This window comes from Paramormyrops kingsleyae, chromosome 2, assembly GCF_048594095.1.
Source record: "Paramormyrops kingsleyae isolate MSU_618 chromosome 2, PKINGS_0.4, whole genome shotgun sequence".
Lineage (NCBI taxonomy): Eukaryota > Metazoa > Chordata > Actinopteri > Osteoglossiformes > Mormyridae > Paramormyrops > Paramormyrops kingsleyae.
The window spans coordinates 25,171,732-25,193,052 of NC_132798.1; the positions used below are offsets into that span (position 1 = coordinate 25,171,732).

The following is a 21,321-nucleotide window of genomic DNA, read 5'->3' on the forward strand; positions in this document are numbered from 1 at the left end:
TATTGCTGAGACACTTGTTTATTCTCGTCAATCACATTTCATTGCATCGTTGACCCTGTGCTAACTTGCATATGACAAATAAACAAAACTGAAACTGAACTGCTCAGCAAAGTGGCCAGCCACTGGAATGCCGGAGAAACATGCCCCAAAAGCGAACTCCCTGGTGTGCATTAGATAGAGAGCTAGAGCGAGACATTTGTATGAGTGACACGGAGAGAGTGACAGGATCCTTCGTGTTGTCAGCAGACCCCACTAATGGATTCTCACTTTGGACAGGTCAGCAGGCCCAAGCCCAGGGCAAGAGAGCAGACGCAGTACCCAAGTCTTAATAAATGGGTATCCAATTAGGGTCAGTGTGATCCAGACTCCGTACAAAAAGGCACAGTGTGTTACGCACTATTCACCATGGACAGAACACATTAACCCTACATGAGTGCGAGAGAAAACAACACCTCCAAGGCCAGAACACTTCAATATGAATTATTTTTGCAGAATATGCAGCTTTGCTTTTTAATGGTTAATATATAAACTTGTCCCCTTTCACTAATTTGTTGAAATAAGTAAAATAGCCCAGCACTGCAAAAAAGTCCTTTTCTCCTATTACAGGAGTGCAGTATGGATCCCAGGCGTTGCTATGCCAACCAATATACCTGAAGAGGGAATGATGGGTATTTATACCTCCATGGTGTTTGGCAGTCAGGGCTTGACTCTGCGTCCAGGGTGGTTAAGAGGTTTATTGGAACCTAATTATAAATGCAGCTTCTCAGCAGAAGGTCCTCCTCGATCTTACTGTGCTAGCGGCAGCTACAAGTGACTCTGGGGATCAGAGACCACAAACCCCAGGGCAGTGGGTTTGAATTCCACCCCCCCTATAGGTAGGATTTCTTTCGGGCACTTTGGTTCCCTGCTGCATGCAGCAGAACTTGCGACCAGGCTAATTGGCATCTCTGAACTTCCTGTGGCACCCGACCGTCTGACCCTGACCAAGATAAGTGGCTAAAAAAGAAAAGGTTAGATTGCATGTCTCCAGCACCCGTGAGCTCCGTTCTAAATTAAAGTCACGGGCAAAAATATATTTTGACTGTAAGTTTGAGACAAATAATACCATATCATATGGAAAGACATAGTTCATACCTCATTTGGGAAAAGGTAAAAGAAAAAAAATATATAGCACAAAGCAAGAAAATATGTCATGCTGCTAAACTACTACTTGATACTTACTCGATACTTGCCGTTTCACATCTGGCCGGCCATTTATCCATCTTCCAGCTGCATGTCCATAGCAGGACTGGGAATGAACCATGGCCTGACAGGGCGAAAGGCAGAAGGCACCCTGTATGGGACACCAGTCCATAGCACTCCGACCTTCAACAACTTACAAAGAGACAGCATGCAACTCCAGACACAGAGAAAAGGGGGCAGAGTGGAGCGTGGAGGTGTGTGAGTAAGAGAGAGAGCTACTCACTGAGGAACTGCTGTCTGCCTGTTCCTTCTGTCACTTATGAAAAATCAAAATGATCAGAGAATAAATGGTCTCATCTTATTTCTAATTTTTTTATGCTCAAGTCTGTGAAATTAAGTTATATGCTATGTGAACGTATAACATCCCTTGATGAATTGTACGAATTTGACATTTAAGTCAGTGCTAATACATTTTCACAGAGTAAATTTGTATTAATTTTTACTGTACCTATGGGATTGTCTAGCTTTATATCGGCCCTGTGAGTCAGATAAAAGCAGATTAACTTTCTCAGTGCTCGCGTTAACGTCGCTAAGCCGTAACGATTTCTGCACAAGCCTTCCACAAATATCCGAGTTTCGCATTCATGAAATAACGCAAAAATGCTTTCGGCTGTTCAAACATGGTCTGCATTTTATTGGTGCTGACTTACTGAAAAATGTGAAAGGACCCCTTTTTATAACCTAAATGGCTACAAAGTGTACAATGCTACAGTATTTAAAATGTCAAAGTCAGTACGAGAACAAGCAAATCCTCAACCTCAAAATAAAGAGAGTAAATTAAATTTTCGTGGGTAAAGTAAGGCTGATAGTGTAAGGCCGTATTTTTTATTTATTTATTTTATGCTACTTAGCTCAGTCACAGTGGCTATTTAGCTAGTGCACGCTGATGCCCTCCGCAAAGCCCCAGGTCCACAGTAGTGTGTGTCTCTCTCACAAAGGTAAACCAACAAAAAGCAGTCATTCCTCTGCAAGGTTTAAAGGAGAGGAAAGCCTGGAATTCTATCTGTCCTTACATTTAGCTCAGGACTGTCATATGGAAAGCAGTGTACTGTACCATTCATTAATTTTTTTGGTTTCCATAGTGCTCTTGATTGTCACGCACCACGTGACTGGGGTTGGGGGCGGTTGGGGGTGTGTAAGCAAAGCAGCAGCAGCCGGTTGTTAATAAAAGCACGGGGGGTCACGCCCACCTAAGCACACGCACATGGCGTCATTATAATTCTACAAAGTGTCTCTCATCCACTGTCAGGTGAGCAAAAAATATATCTATGTGTGTGTTTGGAAACGCCAGCAAGTCCTCCAATTCATTTCAGTAGTCATGTCTTCACCTTTGTGGGGGGGGGGGGGGACCTGTCATGGAGAATATTCTTCATATTTCACATAAATACAAAATTACATTTCTTGATTTCTATTAAGAATAAATCTGTAAACACTGTTCAGGTCTCTCCGTTAATAAATCAAAAATAAAGAAAATAAAAAAAACAACAAAAAAATCTAAATTAAAATAAAAAATCCCACAGTTCTGGCTTCCCAATACAAAAAGTCCAAAGGGGCTGCCATCTCGCCCACTCTGACCCCCTTTCGGGAAATGGTGCCCCACCCAGTTCCTCCCCCGTAGTTAAAAAAAAAAAAAAAAAAAAAAGGAGCAGCAAAAGTTACAAGTTAATCAGGAGCTCTGGCAGCGTTCCGGCCACATGACACTGGTGCGGCTTCCTCTCGGTGGCGGCGGTGGCGGTGATGTCGGGGGCGGGGGGGGGGAGGGGCCAGCTATTCTCAGCATCCTGTCCACAAGCCGGGCCACTCAGAGCCCCTTGAGGAACTCCTGAAGCTGCCGCACGATCTCCGTATCCACAGTCTCCATCAGCGCCTGGAAACCCGGCTCCCCCATCAGCAGCTGCTGGGCCTTCAGCTTCTCGTAGGCGCACTGCTGGAGGGACACGCTGTGCACGGGGTCCGACAGGGCCAGCTGGGTGGGGGGGGAGGGGGCACAAAGGGGAGCAGTGACGGGTGTTAATGAACGGGAGCAGGAACACTCAGCACAGCCAGTAACCCTCCGCGTTTTCCATGGGGGTGTTAACTCACCACCACACACAATATTACGCATATGATCTATATTTGCCAAATGGATCTTCTGACATATCCCATCTTGCTCTCCATTAAGACATACACACACGTATAAAGGGGGTAAAGCTTGAGAGTGAGTTGAAAGGTTTGAGCGCAGGGTCAGCCATTAATTCAGCACCCCAGGGGTGAAGGGTCTATCTCATCCGCCTGGCAGAGCTGTGACTACTCTGCTGAGGACAGGATCTGAACCAGCCAACTCCTGATCACTGGTGCAGAGGCCTAACCCTCTGAGACCCCCCCCCCAAAAAGGGGAACAAAAGACTTGGGAGGCAACACTGAAGAGGCCAGTGGAAATATGCTCTTAGCCGCCTTAATGCACTTCCTTTATGGAGTTCAGGTGGCTTCATGCACTGTCTGGGCTGCGCACACAAAAGAAATTTGTAGACAACGTGTTTGCTGACGTCACAAGAAACCGGCCCTTAATCCATGCCGTGGAGGTCAAAACGAGAAGAGAAACTGACGGCTTGTGTCTAAGGCGATTCTCTTCTAATAGCATGATTGGAAACGGGAGCCGTTGGGAAGGAAGAGGCTTCATTAATTACACCCCGTTAATGAGACATTAAACTACGCTGACAATTAACCGAAGGCTCTGGCACGGAGATGTAAATTGCAGCGCCGATAGAGCCGTCTGTTTAGACGCTTGACAACCTCAAGGAAACGGAGCCGTCGCTGATCGCAGGAGCAACAGCGGCTGCCTGAACAAGGATTTCGTCACTGTGGATGAAATACTGGGCAGGACAAAGAATTAACGCTGCCTGGAAGCAATAAGGAATGACAGGCCGCTCACAGCAGAAAGCGTTTGGCTTTACCGGCTCCAAGCAGACACCCACACTCTGCAGAGCAGTCTGCTGGACCCTCATATCTGATTCACAGCTGTATTGATAGCGTTGTGATGTACTTAGGACAGCATGAAGGTAGTTGTACCCAGTGTCTGGATTAACTAGGCAGAGAAAAGTAAGATCGACGTGGAAAGTACACCACACATGTTAAAGCCATTTAGAAGGCTAGATAAGACCTCCAACGCCAAGATCATTAATACCGGACTTAAGATTAAGATCTGATTAAAAGGCCATTTCCACAAATCCATTATTCTTTGCATTATGAGAATTTTCAAAGTCTTTTTAATCTGAATTATTAGAATTGCTTTCCTTATCATTTTCTAGAGTCAGTATACATACCTACACTTATTATGTTAAGGCCCATTATCACACAAGGCATCTAAAGAAGTTTTTAATTAATGCTGCACTGCTACAAGGAATCCCTCCTACTTTGTTGGCCGATAATTACCACAGACCTCGACTACAACCCATGGTCAATTAGCAGTTTAGAAACCATCCGACGATTACACAAGAGATTTGCATCTTTTCATGAAGTTTTTGCTAGATTCTCAAGCATGCCATGACGGCTTAGGAGACCTGAGGGCAGGAACAGCGGCCCACCTCCCCTGGGACTTAAGGATATCTCTGTAAATCTAGATGAAGGGGAAAGACATTTCTATGGAGGCAGTGAATCATGTTCAGAAAATCTGAAACCACAGAGGGCTATTAAATTCTAAACGTTATTTTGTGTGGCAGAAGTGGGAGGGACTGGGGTACAGCACAGTTTAAGTAGTTTACAGCTACACAGCGGTCGAGCTTCTGAGGGAGATGAAAACCAGCTCAGCTGCCAGAGCGCACAGACTGAATAATGGGACGGGACATTTTAAAATGAGGAACGCTCTTTTAGGGTTGAGACAAACCTACCTCCTCCTCTCTAAATCTTCACATGTGAAGCACAAGGGAAGGAGAATTATGGCAATTTAGGCGAAAGATGCTGAAGCACTTGAGAGCAAAAGAGTATCACTCTCCCAGGACTCAAAGGGAGATGTAGGTCAAAGGAACCACCACCGAGCAGCACACTGCGGAGTCCTGAACGTCAGGGTAAAGGAGGCAGCGAGAAGGTTCTTTAAAGCCAACCGACAGCCAACGTGAAGCATGCTGGAACCAGAAGCCTACACTGCCATAACCACCACAAAAGATTTCTCAAGTTATATTCACTCTGAGTTACTTTTTCTTAAAAAGAAAACTAGTGTCACTGTCTGAAGTAGAAGTTTCAGGGTGGGGTGGATTTAGATTGTGTTGATCAGAAAATCAGTAAACACATCCAACTCTCTGTCTTGCATAACGTTGATTCAGTACAGGGTCAAGGTGAACCTGGACCCTATCCCAGCATGCATTGGGCACGGGGCAAGGACTCGCTCTCTGAGGCAAGAGAACATCGCAGGGGCAGCCATCTGCAGGTGCGAGTGCTCGCCTGAATGGTGACATCTTCCGTCTGCTGGCACTGCACAGAATTTTGCCTAGGACCTACAGACACGCAGCGTTAAGCCCAAAGACGTGCTACCGCGGAAAGACAGACTGACTCACAGCGATCTCCGCCCCGCTCTCCACCAGGAAGGAGGAAGCGGACACTCCCTTTGCTGCAGTTTGGAGGCAATGTAACGAACGTGAGCTGCGAGCCGTGTGACTTTGAACCAGCACCCAGCGTCCCCAGGGTCCTAGAGCCCACTCTTATCGCACCCTTGCAGCAGCCTGCAGAGGGCACCCTAACCCATGTGGGTTTCTAAAGCCCCACAGGGAAGGTGGAGGATGACACGGTGTCAGTCTGAGAAATTAGTCTAAGGGAATTACCATCAGCTTCATAAAAGAAAACGCTGAGAAAACATTAACGGAGACACTGGGGAGGATTGGAACACTTCTAAAACACACACACACACACACACACACACACACACACACACTCGTACAACAGGAAAACAGTGACAAAAAGTAACTGTTAGCACAAACTTGAGATTCAATACTTTGATCTTTGTAGCAAGAGCGCTCTAAGACAAATGCAGGTGGTTCTATGGGAAATCCAGGCCTCCTGGGTCTTCACAGTAGCAGTACCTCAGAGCTGCAGTGTTCCCTAGTTTGTTACCCAGTACATTAGCATTCCTTTTCGTTATACGACGACAGCAGCATAAATAAGGTAACTTTTATTGAATACATTTCAAAAGCTCAAGCTGACAAACCCTTCTCAGACTAATTATACACACATGGGTAAATAGCTGCAAATATTCACATAATTAAAAATTAGGAGAGTAATATTTCTCCTTCATTTGGAGAAAATGCATGAATGTGAAAGCTGAGATTGATTCCAGCAATCATTATTGGGAGTGGAACAGCTTATTCATGAGTTCAACAGATACATTCAGTCAGGGATACAGTTATACAGCTCATCATTTACAGGGATTAGAATTGTTCAATAACAAGGGGGAAAAACAGCATTCTGAAAACAAAGCCTCTGTTCAGGATGGTGGGAGGGGGGCACATGGGTGGAGGCTGTGGCAGGGGGTGGAATGGACTCGCGGGTGCAGCTATGCTGGGATCTCCACGCTGCGGAGAAAAGTGATGGACAGGTTTTAGATAAATGGGGCGATGAGTGCCTCTGCGACCCCGGTGCCTGAGATTGGAAGGTTCGCTGGTTCAAATCCAATAGTGGGAGAACGGTGGCATTGCTGTTGGGCCCTTGAGCAAGGCCTTTAAGTCCAAAAAATGTCCCAGAGGGGCGGGGCAAGTGGCTGACCCCGCGCTCAGAACCAGTTTTGTTCTCATCTGAATTTGTATCTGTCTCAAAGGAGAGTAAGAATTCGAAATGCCAAAGCATAATAAAAATAATAATAATAATAATCATTTTTATTTACCTGTATTTGTGCTTGTATTAATGGCAAATAATGTAAAGAGAAAGCCAAAGCTGACACCAGCCTAGAGAGCGGCATCTTCTCAATAACTCAGAGAGGCTCCCGAGGTTGACTGGCACGTGCGAACGTGCTCAGAGGACATTCGTACGCAAAGCGATCGATTCAACCGCTCGTCCTCTTCTCACCAGTCACCAGTGTTTTCATGAGCTGAATCGCTGCCCCGTTATTTGCACCATCACACACAGAAACAGAGACTGACAGTGACTAATGTTCCGAGGCCTTGTGGCGTTTCAGCACTGAGCACGAAAGAGAGACAGACCATCTGTGCGTCAACCGCGCTGAGAACGATTGTAGTGGGGCAGCTCCTCGCCTTGCTGGCTGACAGACCCCACCCACCTGAGGGTCTGGGGCGAGAGGATTGCCTCCCCAGCCCCCACCGTCCATGACTAAGAAGGAAATAGCATTCAAAATGGCAGCCACGGGCCCATGAGCCAGGTGGACAACGGCGATCCATCCTGCAGCCACTAACACAGGCAGACAGAGGAAAGGAGCTCCAAGCCAACGTGTCCAGGAGGCTCAGTGTCAGCCATGTTGTGATACATCCCATAATGCTGGTGGGGGGGGGGGGACTACAGCTTACCGCTACATGCTGACTGAGCTCCTGGTCTTCAGTGTGGTGGGAGGATAGGCCTTAATTGTGGTGATTTTCCTGACAATGAAGCTGCATGAATTGTGATGCTCTGATTAGCATTTCTGGAGGGTGAAGCATCTGAACGGAGAGACGAGCTGCATCGGCAGGACGGCTGGGCTCCTGAATGTAGAGCCCCCACCCACCCTAGCAAAAGCAGGGGACAGTTCGAGAGCAGTACCAGCATTTTGTTCAGCTAATCATCAAGTACTGCTTATGTCCATATAAAAGACACACAATATTTCATAAATGAGTACTTTTGGGACTTGGGGTTTAATGACACTTCATTAGAAGGAGCTCAGATGCATACAGAGATGACATTTACCCAAAATCCCTGCTCCGAGTAAAACATCTAGCTGTACGAATTACTTAAAGTGTTAAAATATTTGCTTTGGAATTTACAGTGGCTAAGAGCATTCGCTATGTAAATAAACAAAACGTACGCTTTTCTGCTGCATCCGCTCAGAGGCTCAGAGTTTGTTTAAAATATATATATTTTTAACATTTTAAAAGTCATAGGTCTGGGAGAAGTAGAGGAACCTCATGCCTGATGGGCCTTTCTCAATGCACCTGGCAGCATGAATCATCCCTGGGGTCACAGGTGTCCCGACGGAAGGAGAGGGGAAAACAAAGCAGGGTTGGCAAGAGAAAAGTTTCCCCTTTGTGCTGTGACATCACTCCGGTGATCAAAGGGGCCGCAGGTGAGCCGAGAGCAGATCAATGGAAGGAGACCTCTTTTAGGTCGGGCAGAAGTGAAGACACCTGGACAATCCTTCACTGGGACGTCCTGCATGAGGACCCCGGCGACGTCCCATAAAACAGCAGCAATAAAAGTTGAAGCTGTGAGAGACATTACATTTCTTGTCTCTGCAGTCGCCATTTGTCATAGTTACTCAGCGATCAGACGGGGATGAACCGCTGCCATGGCGACAGCTGATGTCAACCAATGGGGAGCTACCATTCAGTGGCTCATTTGTGTCTGCGATTACCTTCATGGGAGCAGTCAGACAGAAGGCCAAAGAGACCAGATGTTTGCAGTAGGGGAGTAACGGTAAACAAAATTCAGCGTTTGACACAAGTTTCGGTTTTTGGGTTTACGCTTCGGTGCCATTTCAGTACAGGGGGAAAAAAATTGTTTTGAAATGATTTATTATTAAAACTGCAAACACAAACACAATTAGTTGTAAACCAAAGACAACTGAACACTGTAAAAATAAATACAACAAAATAAAAATAAATAAAATTTTGAAACAAAATTTGAACTAAATGTTTTCTATAACCGAGTATGGACATATATCTGTAGCTAAAACACCCTATAGCTGTAATAATTTTTTTTATCCAGGTCTGAATTTCCTGGCAAAAGCATCTTAAATACCACGTGGAGATTATCTTGCAGAAGCTGTTTTTTTTTGGCTCCATTAAAAAATGGATGATGTCACGTCAAAGTGAGCACTTTGGATGTGTTTCCACCAACATATCAGAGTTTGGTACAACAAAGCTGACAGACATCACAGACAGTCTTGGTCTAATCAACTGCTTCTCTCCAGTGCTGCTGTAATTATAGGAGGAAAGTCAAAAGCTCCCAAACTGCTAATTATGACTGACTGTAACTAGTTTTAGCCATAACCATCTCTCAGCCACAATTGGTATAATGTTTTGAGATCTACTTGCGAACTGACTTTCCGAATGTGCCAATGAATGCACTCATTCTTCTCATTGTGCGTACTGAACCAAGACTGATGTGCTGAACGCAGGTCCGGTCATAGCCCACGTGATGTGAGACAAAGTAAAACTGACTGGCAAGTCGGTGCTCCATCAAAAGTTGGAACCTTTGGCATGTTCCAATCGAACTGAAAATTTACAATCAATGGTGGTTTTAACTTATTAAAAGGAAACACTATCAAAAAATATTGCAGTTAAAACAGTGTCTGACTTATTAAAACGAGACAAACTAAAAGGCTGGAGTAAGCAAACTTGAAAACATCAGATGAGGCCCCTAAGGAGTTTGCTGATGCACTTAAAATTTCTTCATGATGTATAGAACTAGAACCTTAATGAGTTCATTCATTCATCCCACCTCAATTACATTTTTCCAACTGAAGACTGGAGTGATCTTGTTAACAAGCTGATACAAATGTGTAAACTTGAAAGTCTTTATTAGACAGGTGTTGATTTACCACTGCGGAAATACACGTGCCTCACGTCTCCCAGCGGGGCCGTATGATCAAGGCAAGTACGTGGTGGCTGCTAAGCACTGAACCATGAACAGTACGGAACTTTAACCATGAAAGCCACGCCGGAAAATATCATGCAGTCAGTTCAGAGGTATGAAAGGCATCTCTTGAGGACGGGCAGGTGAAAAGCAGCAAAGAAGAAAGGGAACTGCTCAAAGGAACCACCGAGAGGCCGACAGCAGGAAGCAGAAAGGCTAACGGAGCAGAGTGGACACCAGCCCGGGCCCATAAATCAGGCCTGCGTGGGGGATTAAAGTGTGAGCTGTATGTATGAGCAAGTAAATAAACTCGCAATTTAATGAAAGGGCTAGTCAAAGCCTGCGCTTGGATCCAAAATAGGAATCCGTGAGAAGACCGTCCAACAAAGATCCACGTTTTGCAGTATTGAAATGTGCAAAGCCGGCAGAGACCAGACCAGATGTAATATTCCGTACTGTACTGTTTCTACCCTGTACTGGACTGCGAGGCAAAAACTTACCTAAGTAGAACCATTCAATTACCTTTTTTCCCCCACAACATAACCCTCAAAAGTACCAAGGATGGCATGTAGAAGGGAGAAAAATGCCGGCCGTAATGTGTCAGAATCTAAGCTGTCGTGTTTACAATTCAGCCTGACAGAGCAATCAAGGACGTCATCACACCAGTTGCAGGCAGGAAAAAAACACACCAAAACTGTTGTATCTTTGAAGGAGAGTGCCTAATAGGGGATTCCTTAGTCAGAGAAACATTATTTTTAAGGTATTACTGACAGGGGCTTCAAATTAAAAGTGTTCTCAAAGATGACACCGTGATTATTGGATCTGACAGCGTGCCCATCCATAAATAAAAGAGATGGGCAGTTTAAAAATATCTACTTTACACACTAAAACAGAAATGGAGAGAGATCGTGGACAACAGCAGCAAGCTCTGATTGTTGATGGACATGAACTCTTATTGGTTAATGAGATAAGAAGAGGAAGAGTGACACCAAAAAACATGCAAAAATGTACAAATGTAGAAGTTAAACACAATAGGGCAGGAGTGTTCAGTGCACAAGAGTGCAGACTGGTAAGCTACCTGCAACTTTAAGAAGTGCTATTTAAATGCGATTCAGTGCACATAACAGGTAAAATCAGGTACCAGTGCAAACTCCCCAACAGCACGTTGCCACACCGACCACACATCAAAACACCACGGTATCCCCCGACCCCCCAAGCCGACACGCGGTCCAGGCCCACCCGCCAGACATGGCCGTATATCTGCCGCAGCCCAGAGTTACGTGGGCGTCCCCTCGGCCTGGTCCAGCTGCTTGGTTCCTCAGCGCCACATGGCCGTAGTGCTGTAACTGACCAGCGGTACCCAAGAATTCTCCAAAGAGACACAGTACCAAACGAGTCAAATCACAGGTCACTGGACAGCGTACATGCCTTACAGCAAAACAGGGAGCACCAGGACTCAAGACACAAAGATATCAGGAGTGTCACACACCCCTTTCCAGTGACCTAATGATGCCCCCCATGCTCAACAAATCCATCTACTGACTTCATAAGAAGAGACACTAGAGACAGTCACCAGTGACGTCGTCGTCGTCGTGCACAACAGATTTTATTAAAATGACTCATCCATGATGTTTGTTCTAGGACAACAAAACAGAAGAGACATCAATGCTATAATAGAGAAGTGGTTCTACTAAACATAGAGTGAATCAACGTCAGCATCATCACTCAACATCAATGGAAGTCTGCTGTGATACACATCCTGACTGTGACCCACACCACTTTGTGATGTGGCTTACAGTTGAGTCAAAATCACATTAGGTGAATTCCATTCCAGAAAACAGAAATGCCAGGAATTTATGAAAACTACATTCTCCGATGCTGCTCCAGAGACCATCAAACAGTGCATATAGCAGAATGCATGTTGCATGTCTGCACATAACAGAGTCTTTATCACCTCCAGGTAAAGGCTCCTAATTCTCTCTGGCGCAATTCTCAGCGCGTTAAGCATCAAACTACTGGTACAATTGTTGCTATAGTGCAACCCACAGGAAAACTGAATGAAATTTAATATAAGTAATTACAGCACGAGAGCAGGGATAACTGATTGAAAAGGAAAAAAAAAAAAAGAATACTGAATGAAACAAAATGGAAAAGGGCTTGATCAGAATAGTAGATAGCACATTCAAGCCCAAATATTCTTCGGTACATATATAGCTTCAAACTGTATCCTGAATTTATTCAACCTGAAGAACCTCAAACACACTGATAGGCTGTAGATGGGTAGGGCAGTGGGGCGGAGGGGCTGCACCAGAACTCCAGTAAAAGGGGACAACGTCTAATGCTATGGATGACAGGTCTGCCTGTGAAAATCATTCCCCCTTCAAAATACCTGTCCACAGACTGAGCCTCGATTCCCCGTCTGTGGTGGGTATCAGGAGGCAGCATTACCTAACGCAAAGGAAGCATCTGCATAATTTAAAAGAGATGCATGAAAGCCAAGTGTATGGCTAACTGCCACATGGCGAGTTCACACTGCTGCAGCTGGCGTGCAGAACATTACAGTAGTTGCAATTAAAATCAATTTACATCACAGCCCAAGCAGGTAGTAAATTAAAGACACCAGGGCACCGTGGATTATATTACACTGCACACTACGTAAATCATCAACACAGGGTCACTTTTACAGCTGACACTGGGTCATTAGTCCAATATTCCAAATTAAAACTATGCATTGAGACGGAAGGTCTGTGTAGTTATAGGAGCTGTAGGGGGTCTGGGAGGTCTGTAAACAAACAGAACATGGTTTTTGTTGCGGGGAGGGGTGGGGGGGGGGGGGGGGGCTCACACAGTCTCTAATTGCACATTAATATTAAACTTGAGGATGTGAATATTAAAATCACTTATGATGGCGACGGCGAACTACAATGATAGGAGATGATCTGCTGAGGTGGTCATTTTAATTATGACCTTAATTTAAATTTTGAATAACAGGTACTAAGAACTAAGATTAAATTAACATGGATGAGACCATATGTGCCAGCTTGGTTGGACAGGAAAACCGGCAATCTGATTATACAAATCTCTTTAAAAAAAAAAATGCATTCTTTGAAAGGGTCACTAGTAGCTCAGTGCTGGCAGGCGGCGAACCTTGATTTTAAACAAATATGGAATGTTTAGTCAATATCTGAACATCTGCCAGCAGAGGAAAGATGGTTGGAAACCAGCAAATAAACTGGGGTATTGCGGATGAGACCAGTATGGGGTCGTGTTTACAGGCATGGTGAGTATATATGCTAATCGCTTATTAAAGACATCAGAAAGGATGAATTTTGACATTTACAGGAAGGTTCTTAAACTAGATAGAAAATACATAGAAAATATCCACTCAATATAATGGTAATATGAGTCTCTTTTGGGCCAAAACCGGTGTCATCACCTAGTACTGCAGGGAGGGATTGCAGCAAGATTGTATGGAATTCAAAGGGAGAGGCAGCCAATCCCGACCAGCGAGAAGCCAGAGTTAAGGTGAGTAGAGAAATTAACCCAAACCGGGAGAACAATTAACCCAGGGAACTGTATCAAAGGAGTAAGTTGTCAGGAAAAGGCTTCCACAGTCTATGTGCTGAGAGACTGTTTTGGCTCTCTTAAGCGAAAAGGAGAAGAGGCTGGTCGTGAGCTTGTTCAGATGAACAGCAACAGAACACAACAAGGAGGTTTCATTCAAACGGTGATTCTCTTAACGTGTAAATATGTAATCTGGGTAGAGATTTGTCAGAGTTTACCCTGAGATTGCAAAGCCAGATCGCGGCAGATACACGCAAATGAAACAGGGTCTGAATTTCACTGTTTAAGCAATGACACACAGACAAAAGAGATAGAGGGGGTCAACAACAAGCCTTCGATCAAACCGTCCAGGTGTCCCGACTGTGACAGAACCCCCAATGCTCTTCGAGATTTAAGGGTGAGATATTTTATCTCTGAGTGGTGGAAACACTTGAAAGCTTCTGAAGAGGGAAGATCAGTCGCTAGCCGTTTCGCCAGATTAGCAGAGCGCCGTGTGACCCTGGGCGTCCCGTAAAACTGCTGTGACAGACACGGCGAGTGAGGGAGGCTCCGATAAAACTCATCCATCTGCCTCAGCCTTGGAGCTCTGCAGGCAGCGCGATCAATCAGCACGTTCCGCTTTGGTTAACGTCTGCCGACCAAGGAGAGGAACTCGCATCTAAACAACGCCACACTCTCCGAACGGTGTTTCTCCCACAGCACAATAAATAACATAAACAATGGCAGTTTTTCAATGCAGAAATAAGGGGCAGGGATTTTGTACTTTAAACAGACTCATCAGAGAATTTACACTTCATAATAATGTTTCTATATTTCTATAGCAAAACATGCACACTGCAAATGATAATTTTTGTTATCAAAAGAGCACAACTGACTGAAGCTGACAAAAAATGCAATAGTGATGACATAACACAGCTTTGAACTAAAAAGCCACACTATTAAAGAATGGCAGCACCCTATGTTAGTGGGTTAAAGTCCTCTAAGTCTTAAGGTCACATCCTTCGAACCTCAGTTCAGCTGAAGCAGCTTGTTCTTTTTCATTCCTCCTGTCACTTGCATGCTGTTTCATGAGTGCTGATCAACCATTTAACAGTGAGCATCCATCCGTCCATTCGGTCCAGCGCCGTGTTTCCCACTCCGGTCCTTGGAGAGCCATAGTCGGTCCATGTTTTCGCTCCCTCCAAGCTCCCGGCCAGAATGTCTGTGGGTCCCCAAGGACTGGATTGGGACTCACTGGTCTAGGATCACAGTGAACCTGGAGTCCATTCCAGGAGGCATGGAAAGACCCTGCACGAGGGACTCTGGATGACACACTCTAATAAAAATAACGATAACGATGACGATGACAATGAGGAGAAGCACACTGCTGAGGCTAGTGACTGCTTGAGTGACCTAAGCAAACACTGCAGAGCATAATGGAAGTCAGGTGCCGCCACACCTATAGCTGCAGAGCTGCTCGCTTGATGCACTTGGGTTAGAGTCGCATAGCGAGTTGTTCTACAATCTTGCTACGCTATTAGAGTAGGGCTGCACAATTAATAAATAAATAAAAAAAAAAACACGATTTCAATTCAGACCTCTATGTTATCTCATTGCTAAATTACGACGGTTCTTCTGCATTGAATTACATCAGCTGGATCAAAACAAGTGGTCCTACTTTTCCTCTGAGTCTCAAGTGTTCCATAATTCTGCATTCTCTTTAAAGGGCACTTTCCCCCCGCACCAGGTGCCTTACTTCTGGTACTTCAAGAAAATACCAAAAATACGGTACTTCAAGGTGTTGGTTTTCCGCTGCCATAAAAACTGGTACTGGCACTGAATGACATCACAGCGTGATGACTTTGCGCTGAATTCGAAAAATGGTTATAGTGTATTATAGGGCTGGATGACGTATGATATTAATACCCACATTGTATGTTTTGCAATTTTAATATTTAGTACATGTTTAAAAATCAGTTTAAAGTTTACCTCCACTGTGCTTTTGCTCTCCGAGACAATAAATAATTTTCATTCTTGCAGTTCAAATCCCTCCTAGATGGTTTTTTGAGAAATTTGTTTATCTTTTGTTTTAGAAATACCCCAATATATATTACAACAAAATCACATTGTAATATTTGAAAAATTTCCAATACCATGCTGCCATAGTGTATTATACAAAATACGTTATTTCTTTTTATGCTATCTTGATCTCTCGTTCTTCTGACCAGATCACAGTTGAAGTTTCACTTAATATCACCACGCATCATTTATTAATTTATTTAACCTCGTTTATCACTGTTTTCTGAGTTTGCAACTGTTTTCAAGAAGGCGGTTGTATTGCGTCTCAGAGGCAGGCTGTTTGCATGACCAATCAACAAAGAAAGCATTTCATGTTCCACCCCAAAGTACCAAAGACGTTCCCAACTGGCACTTGATACTGAAACTTTTGGTACAGTTTAGTTACCCTAACTGATTGGCCAGTTGAGCATTTCCTTTCTGTTGTCAGTAGCTTATACGCTGGTTCTGGATTAAAATGTTTGGCACGATCATGTTTTGTTGTGCTTCCTTTTGCAGTTTAATGAGTGCAATAAACACTTAAATTTGAGGGAAAAAAATCGTTACATACAATTGCAATCTCAATTGCATGCAAAATAAAAAAATAAAATCATTTACTTTTTTGAAGTACCACAAGCACGGTACTTCAAGGTGCTGGTTTTTCACTGGCGTGAACACTGGTACCAGTGCCGAATGACATCATAACATGAGGCAGGGAATTTTGTACTGAATTCGAAAAATTGCTGTGGTATATTATAGGACTGGATGACGTGCGATATTAATACCAACATCGCATTGTATACACATGCAATTCTCACATCGCTAGTAAGCTAGATTATGAGAAGGTTTTCTTACTTTCAAATCTCTATACGGACATTGTAGTGCAGGGTGATTAAGTTTTTTCTCTGTCATAGAAAGAAACCTTAGCTACCTTTGCGATTTTGTTTATTTATTCCTTTTATAGATCATCTAATACATGTTAAAAGATCAGATTAAAGTTTATCTCTGCTGCTTTTGGATGAGCACTGCATGTATTCTCCGAGACAATCATAATCATTTTCATCCTTGCTGTTTAAAGCACTCCAACATGGGTTTGTGAAAAATGTATTTACTTCCTTTTTGCTTTATAAATACCCGAATAGCTATATTTAGAACAAAATCACGTCGCGAGGACAGCGCATTACTGTATATACACTATTCGCATGCTTTCCTAGTATAATAAACAAAACACTTTTTAAATTTCTTATGCCATCTGGATCTTTTTGTTGTATCTGTCCTTCTGACCAGATAGCTATATATATATTTTTTTTATCATTGTTTTCTGAGTTTGCAACTGTTTTAAAGGCGGGGTTTGTATTGTGTTTCAGTGGCAGGCTATTTGCATAACTGATCGACAAAGAAAGCATCCATCCCAAAGTACCGAAGTAGTACCCCAGCTGGTTTGGCACTTTTGGTACTGGTACTCAGCGGGAAGTAAATGGAAAAGCGAAAGTATCGAAAGTACGATACTTGGTGCGATGGAAAAGCACCCAAAATCCTCTTTGAATTTGTTTTGGTTGGTGAAGACAGGTGCTAATGAAGGTCGTTCGTAAAGGCAATGTGGCACAAAGCGGGGGAAATCTGTATTTAAAAACCTAATTATATATCATGACATTGGACAAAATGGAATCTCAATTTGCAGAAGCAAAGGAGAAATGAATAAAGAATAAAAACAAAGGGCCGGAGTTTCATTTGGGCAGCAGCGTGTCCTGTGTACCAATGCTGTCTGCAGCACAGCGGGGGCTTGGCGGCCCCAAGGCCTGCTCACCAGCCGGGGGGGCGGCATAAATCACGCTGGTGAGGTGCCATAAGTCCATTCCTAACACAACCTGACATTTTCTAACAGAGGGGAAGCATTCATTTTGGCAGGCAGGGGGTTAAAGATCAGTAACCTTGATTAATTAATTTATCTTCAGCACAGGTATCAAAACCCCACACACACACACACACACAGGCACATATAACACACAGGACAGAGCAGAGTGGGGCGGGGCAGAGCAGAGTGGGGCGGGGCAGGGCAGAGCAGAGTGGGGCAGGGCAGAGCAGAGTGGGGTGGGGCAGAGCAGATTGGGTTGGGGCAGGGCAGAGCAGATTGGGGTGGGGCGGGGCATGACTGGAACTGATTAAGTTACCTTGGCGATACTCCATTTCTAGCACAACTGTCAGGACGGACCAGGCTGCAATTCATACACCGAAAGGTGAGAACCATTTTACGTTGGAGCATAACAATGAACATAAAGTTTACTCTTAAAAACACTTGGTTGTGTCATATTTCCTGGAAAGCAGCAGCTGCTGTACCTGCTAGTACAAACGTAGTTGTCACCCTATTGAAACAGCTTTGGTAAATATGGGGCTTCATAAACACAGTATGAGGGAGGGAATGGACATCTAGCTGGGGGGTGAGAGCCACCACTCACATGCCATCTTCTGGAGGAGTTTCTGCCCACCCAGAAAAATCCCAGACCTTGTTCCACCCTACTATTCATGTGACGTGTGCCTGTCCCCTTCCCTCACGCCATTAAGGCACCTGGATAAGGGTTTGCACCGGCGATCCACGCAGCAGTTACTTCTTGATGGTAATCTGGTATACATTAACACTTGAGCTGAATATCACCGTATCTCCCTTCCACACACGTCGCTCTGCCAGTGGCTCGGCAGCCATCAGTTAGTCCTTAATAATCTCAAATGTCACATGGATATGGATCGCTGTCCCTAAGGTTCCCCGCATTTTCATTAGGTGGGTTGTCACGCGGAAGGCTCTGGCCGGCGGAATATGAAATCGATGCTGTGACAGGACGCCGGGCCGGCACACCGGGGTCTTACCGGACACGGCACGGCTCAAAGGGCACTCTCACCACGTGACGGGTCTCGCGCAATTCCAGCGCTGCTCGGGGGTGCAAGGAGAACCGAGAACTTAATTCCGTCTCTTTGTTCCTACACTGAGGAACCTGCGCTGTGTCGCCTCGCCCTTCATGTCAGATAATCACTCCATGGCAACCAGACACTTATTATACTTTGAAATTATTTCGATGTTCCGATGCCTTCACATGAAGGACTCCGGCTGCCAAAACAAAGTCTCCCCCCCAGATGAGTGTCTGAGATGAGAGACCGCGGATACGGAGTGTGTTTATGGCCGCCCACTGCAATGAGCCCGTCGTCCTGTCCAGCTCCTATAACACAATAATAAAAACCTCCCATCTCCACAAATGCTGTTTAGGAGCATATAGCCCAAGTTCACTAAAATCACATTCACCCCCATACAACGAAGTGCAAATGAGTTGGGAACAAGCAGAGAGAATCAGAAAAGGCATTTCCTTATAGACACTCAGTGACAAAAAAAAAAAAAGTTAAGCACCCAGAAGTAATGGTCCGATTTGGATGTAATTTGGTACCAGTGATGGGTATGTAAATGATTTGATTTGCAAGGATCTGGAATGTCTAGCCTCATAGACGCATTAGACAGCATTACCAGCACTTGACGGGGTTGAGTTTGATAGGGGTCGCATTGTGGGTTTGTATGAGGCCGGGTGGTTGTATCATGCAATAGCCCAGCATGTGAGGCATATACTCAATTGCCCGATATTGGAACCATTGGGCACATGAGGGCACCCACACACGTCGTGAAGATTCCGGTTGCCGAAGACAGACCACACCAAGGGAGGATCGTCGTATTGTGTGCCAAGCATTACAGTACTCCATGACATCTGTGCCTGCCATCCGGACACAGGTATTACACTCTCTACAACCAGCGCCATGTCTCGACGACTGGCATTAGCCGGACTACAGGTTCACCGTCCCATGCGTAGGCTGCCGTTAACACCAGGGCAGAGACGGCTGCGTTTGGAGTGGTACCGTAACCAGGAGGCATGATGACGAGTGGACTGCCTGCGTCATGTTGAGGTCCTCCTGTGACCAGCCAGGTCCCCCGATCTTTCCCCAATCGAACATGAGTGGATCAGCTCAGACCCAGTGACTCAGTGCCAATCTGCAGGATCTCGAGGGCCAGTTACAACAGCTGTGGGCCGACTTGCCGCAGGGGAGAATACAGTGGCTGTACGACTCACTGGGTGTAAAGGGCTGGGGACTGGGAACAGACTTGCTAGTGGGGCAGCAGTGGTGGCCCATGGCGTCACTCCGGGCAGCACTCATTAAAACTCCTCATTCGTACTTCTTGCGCTCCAACAGGAGGTGCTCTCATTCTGCTGAACTCCCACCTCCCCCATCTCTCTCCTGACCTTTAGGGGGTCCACGACGGAAATCACAGAGCTCTATTTTCAAGATTGATGATGCTCTTATTTTTTTTTGTGGCGGTCATAACACCAGAGAACAGGACGTGCAAGTGGGGCCCCGGAACCGTCCTCGAGCAGCAAATGGCGGCTCACGGCCCTTTGAATAGAGCCCGTTCCCACGGCTCCATACTGGAATCCATCACGGATTTCCGCGTTACAACTGCTACCTTCCCAGCCCATTATGCACTCAGGCTGAAATGATGGGGCCTTTATTCAAATGCTTTTTAAGAGCAGATAATTCACCATCAGGCCCCTGCTGCCGTACAGCCATTAAACAATATAGTAACACAGACTGTGTCCCAATATGTGCTCTTTGTAAGGCTCCCCTGAGCAGTGCTGTCTCTACAAAAAGGAAGAGGACAGCAGGACGACACCTCATTGTCTCACAATGCCTGAACATCCCTGAACAGCCGCAGCCATTACACATATCTCCTGTATCCAGCCACCAGACCAACCAGCATCTAGTTTAAAGGAATCGACTCATCAAGTTCAGCCCCAGAATTACCCGGACTAGGAGTGCTGGAGGAGACAAATTACACATCCGAGGAGTGTTTGGGAGGGCTGGGGGGGGTGTTCAGGCTATGCAAAGTTCATCCTGTGAAGAAGGCTTCAGATGCCATTAAGAGATATGGCACTGATGCCAATAAGGATATTTTTGGCCTTTGTTAAACTTGAGTTTTTAATGTGATCTCAGATCACTTTTTAAAAAGTGATCTGAGATGCATACTGTACATGAAGGCAGAAAGTCACAAATAATCCTCATAATGAGTTTAGTAACTTCTTTGCTGGACTCTCATTTAAAGTAATGAAACTGCCCGCTCCTTCTGTCGACAGAAATGGCCGTCTCGGGCAAAGCGCGACGAGCGCTCTTAAAAGGTCACCGAGCCCAAGTAATTGGCTAACAGTCCCAAGTCCTCGCAGACAGTCAAAATCATCAAAGTGTTTTTCCCCTCACTTTTGTACGGGAACACTTAAGTCCGCGCTCACGTCGCTGGCCGAGAGTGCGGTTGGCTGCCGTGATTGACGGGCGGCTCTCACTTGCCTTTATGAAGTGAAACCTTTCAGTTTCCATGGCTACCCGGGCTATAGCATTTACAGGGGCCTGGTCAATAAAACTAATTTTGGAATAGAACACCAGAGATGGGAAGGGGGACTATAAATATATTACACACATGCACACCCCCATTTTCATTTATATATATATATATATATGTATGTATGTATGTATGTATGTATGTATATCTCAATCTCAAGCAGAGTATTGACAGCAAGGCATGATGCTGCACCTGGACAGTGACTTTATGACCAGCTTATGTAGATGCCATTTTTATTTTTCCTTTCACGGTTATGAACCAGCCGAGTGCCCTTTCTCAGTAATGACTGATGCTGGTGGCCAGATGCTTTCATC

The 21,321-nt window shown here is 45.0% G+C and overlaps 1 protein-coding gene across 1 annotated transcript in view; it reads right to left on the bottom strand.

Moving 5' to 3' along the window:
* Positions 1-1,855: 1,855 nt before the first annotated feature.
* ipo11 (importin 11) overlaps positions 1,856-21,321 on the bottom strand; it is a 160,237-nt gene continuing 140,771 nt past the window's right edge. Inside the window, exon 30 of the mRNA XM_023803047.2 lies at positions 1,856-3,208. Coding sequence (XP_023658815.1) covers positions 3,044-3,208 — 165 coding nt within the window. The 3' untranslated portion in view covers positions 1,856-3,043. The remainder of the gene's footprint in view (positions 3,209-21,321) is intronic.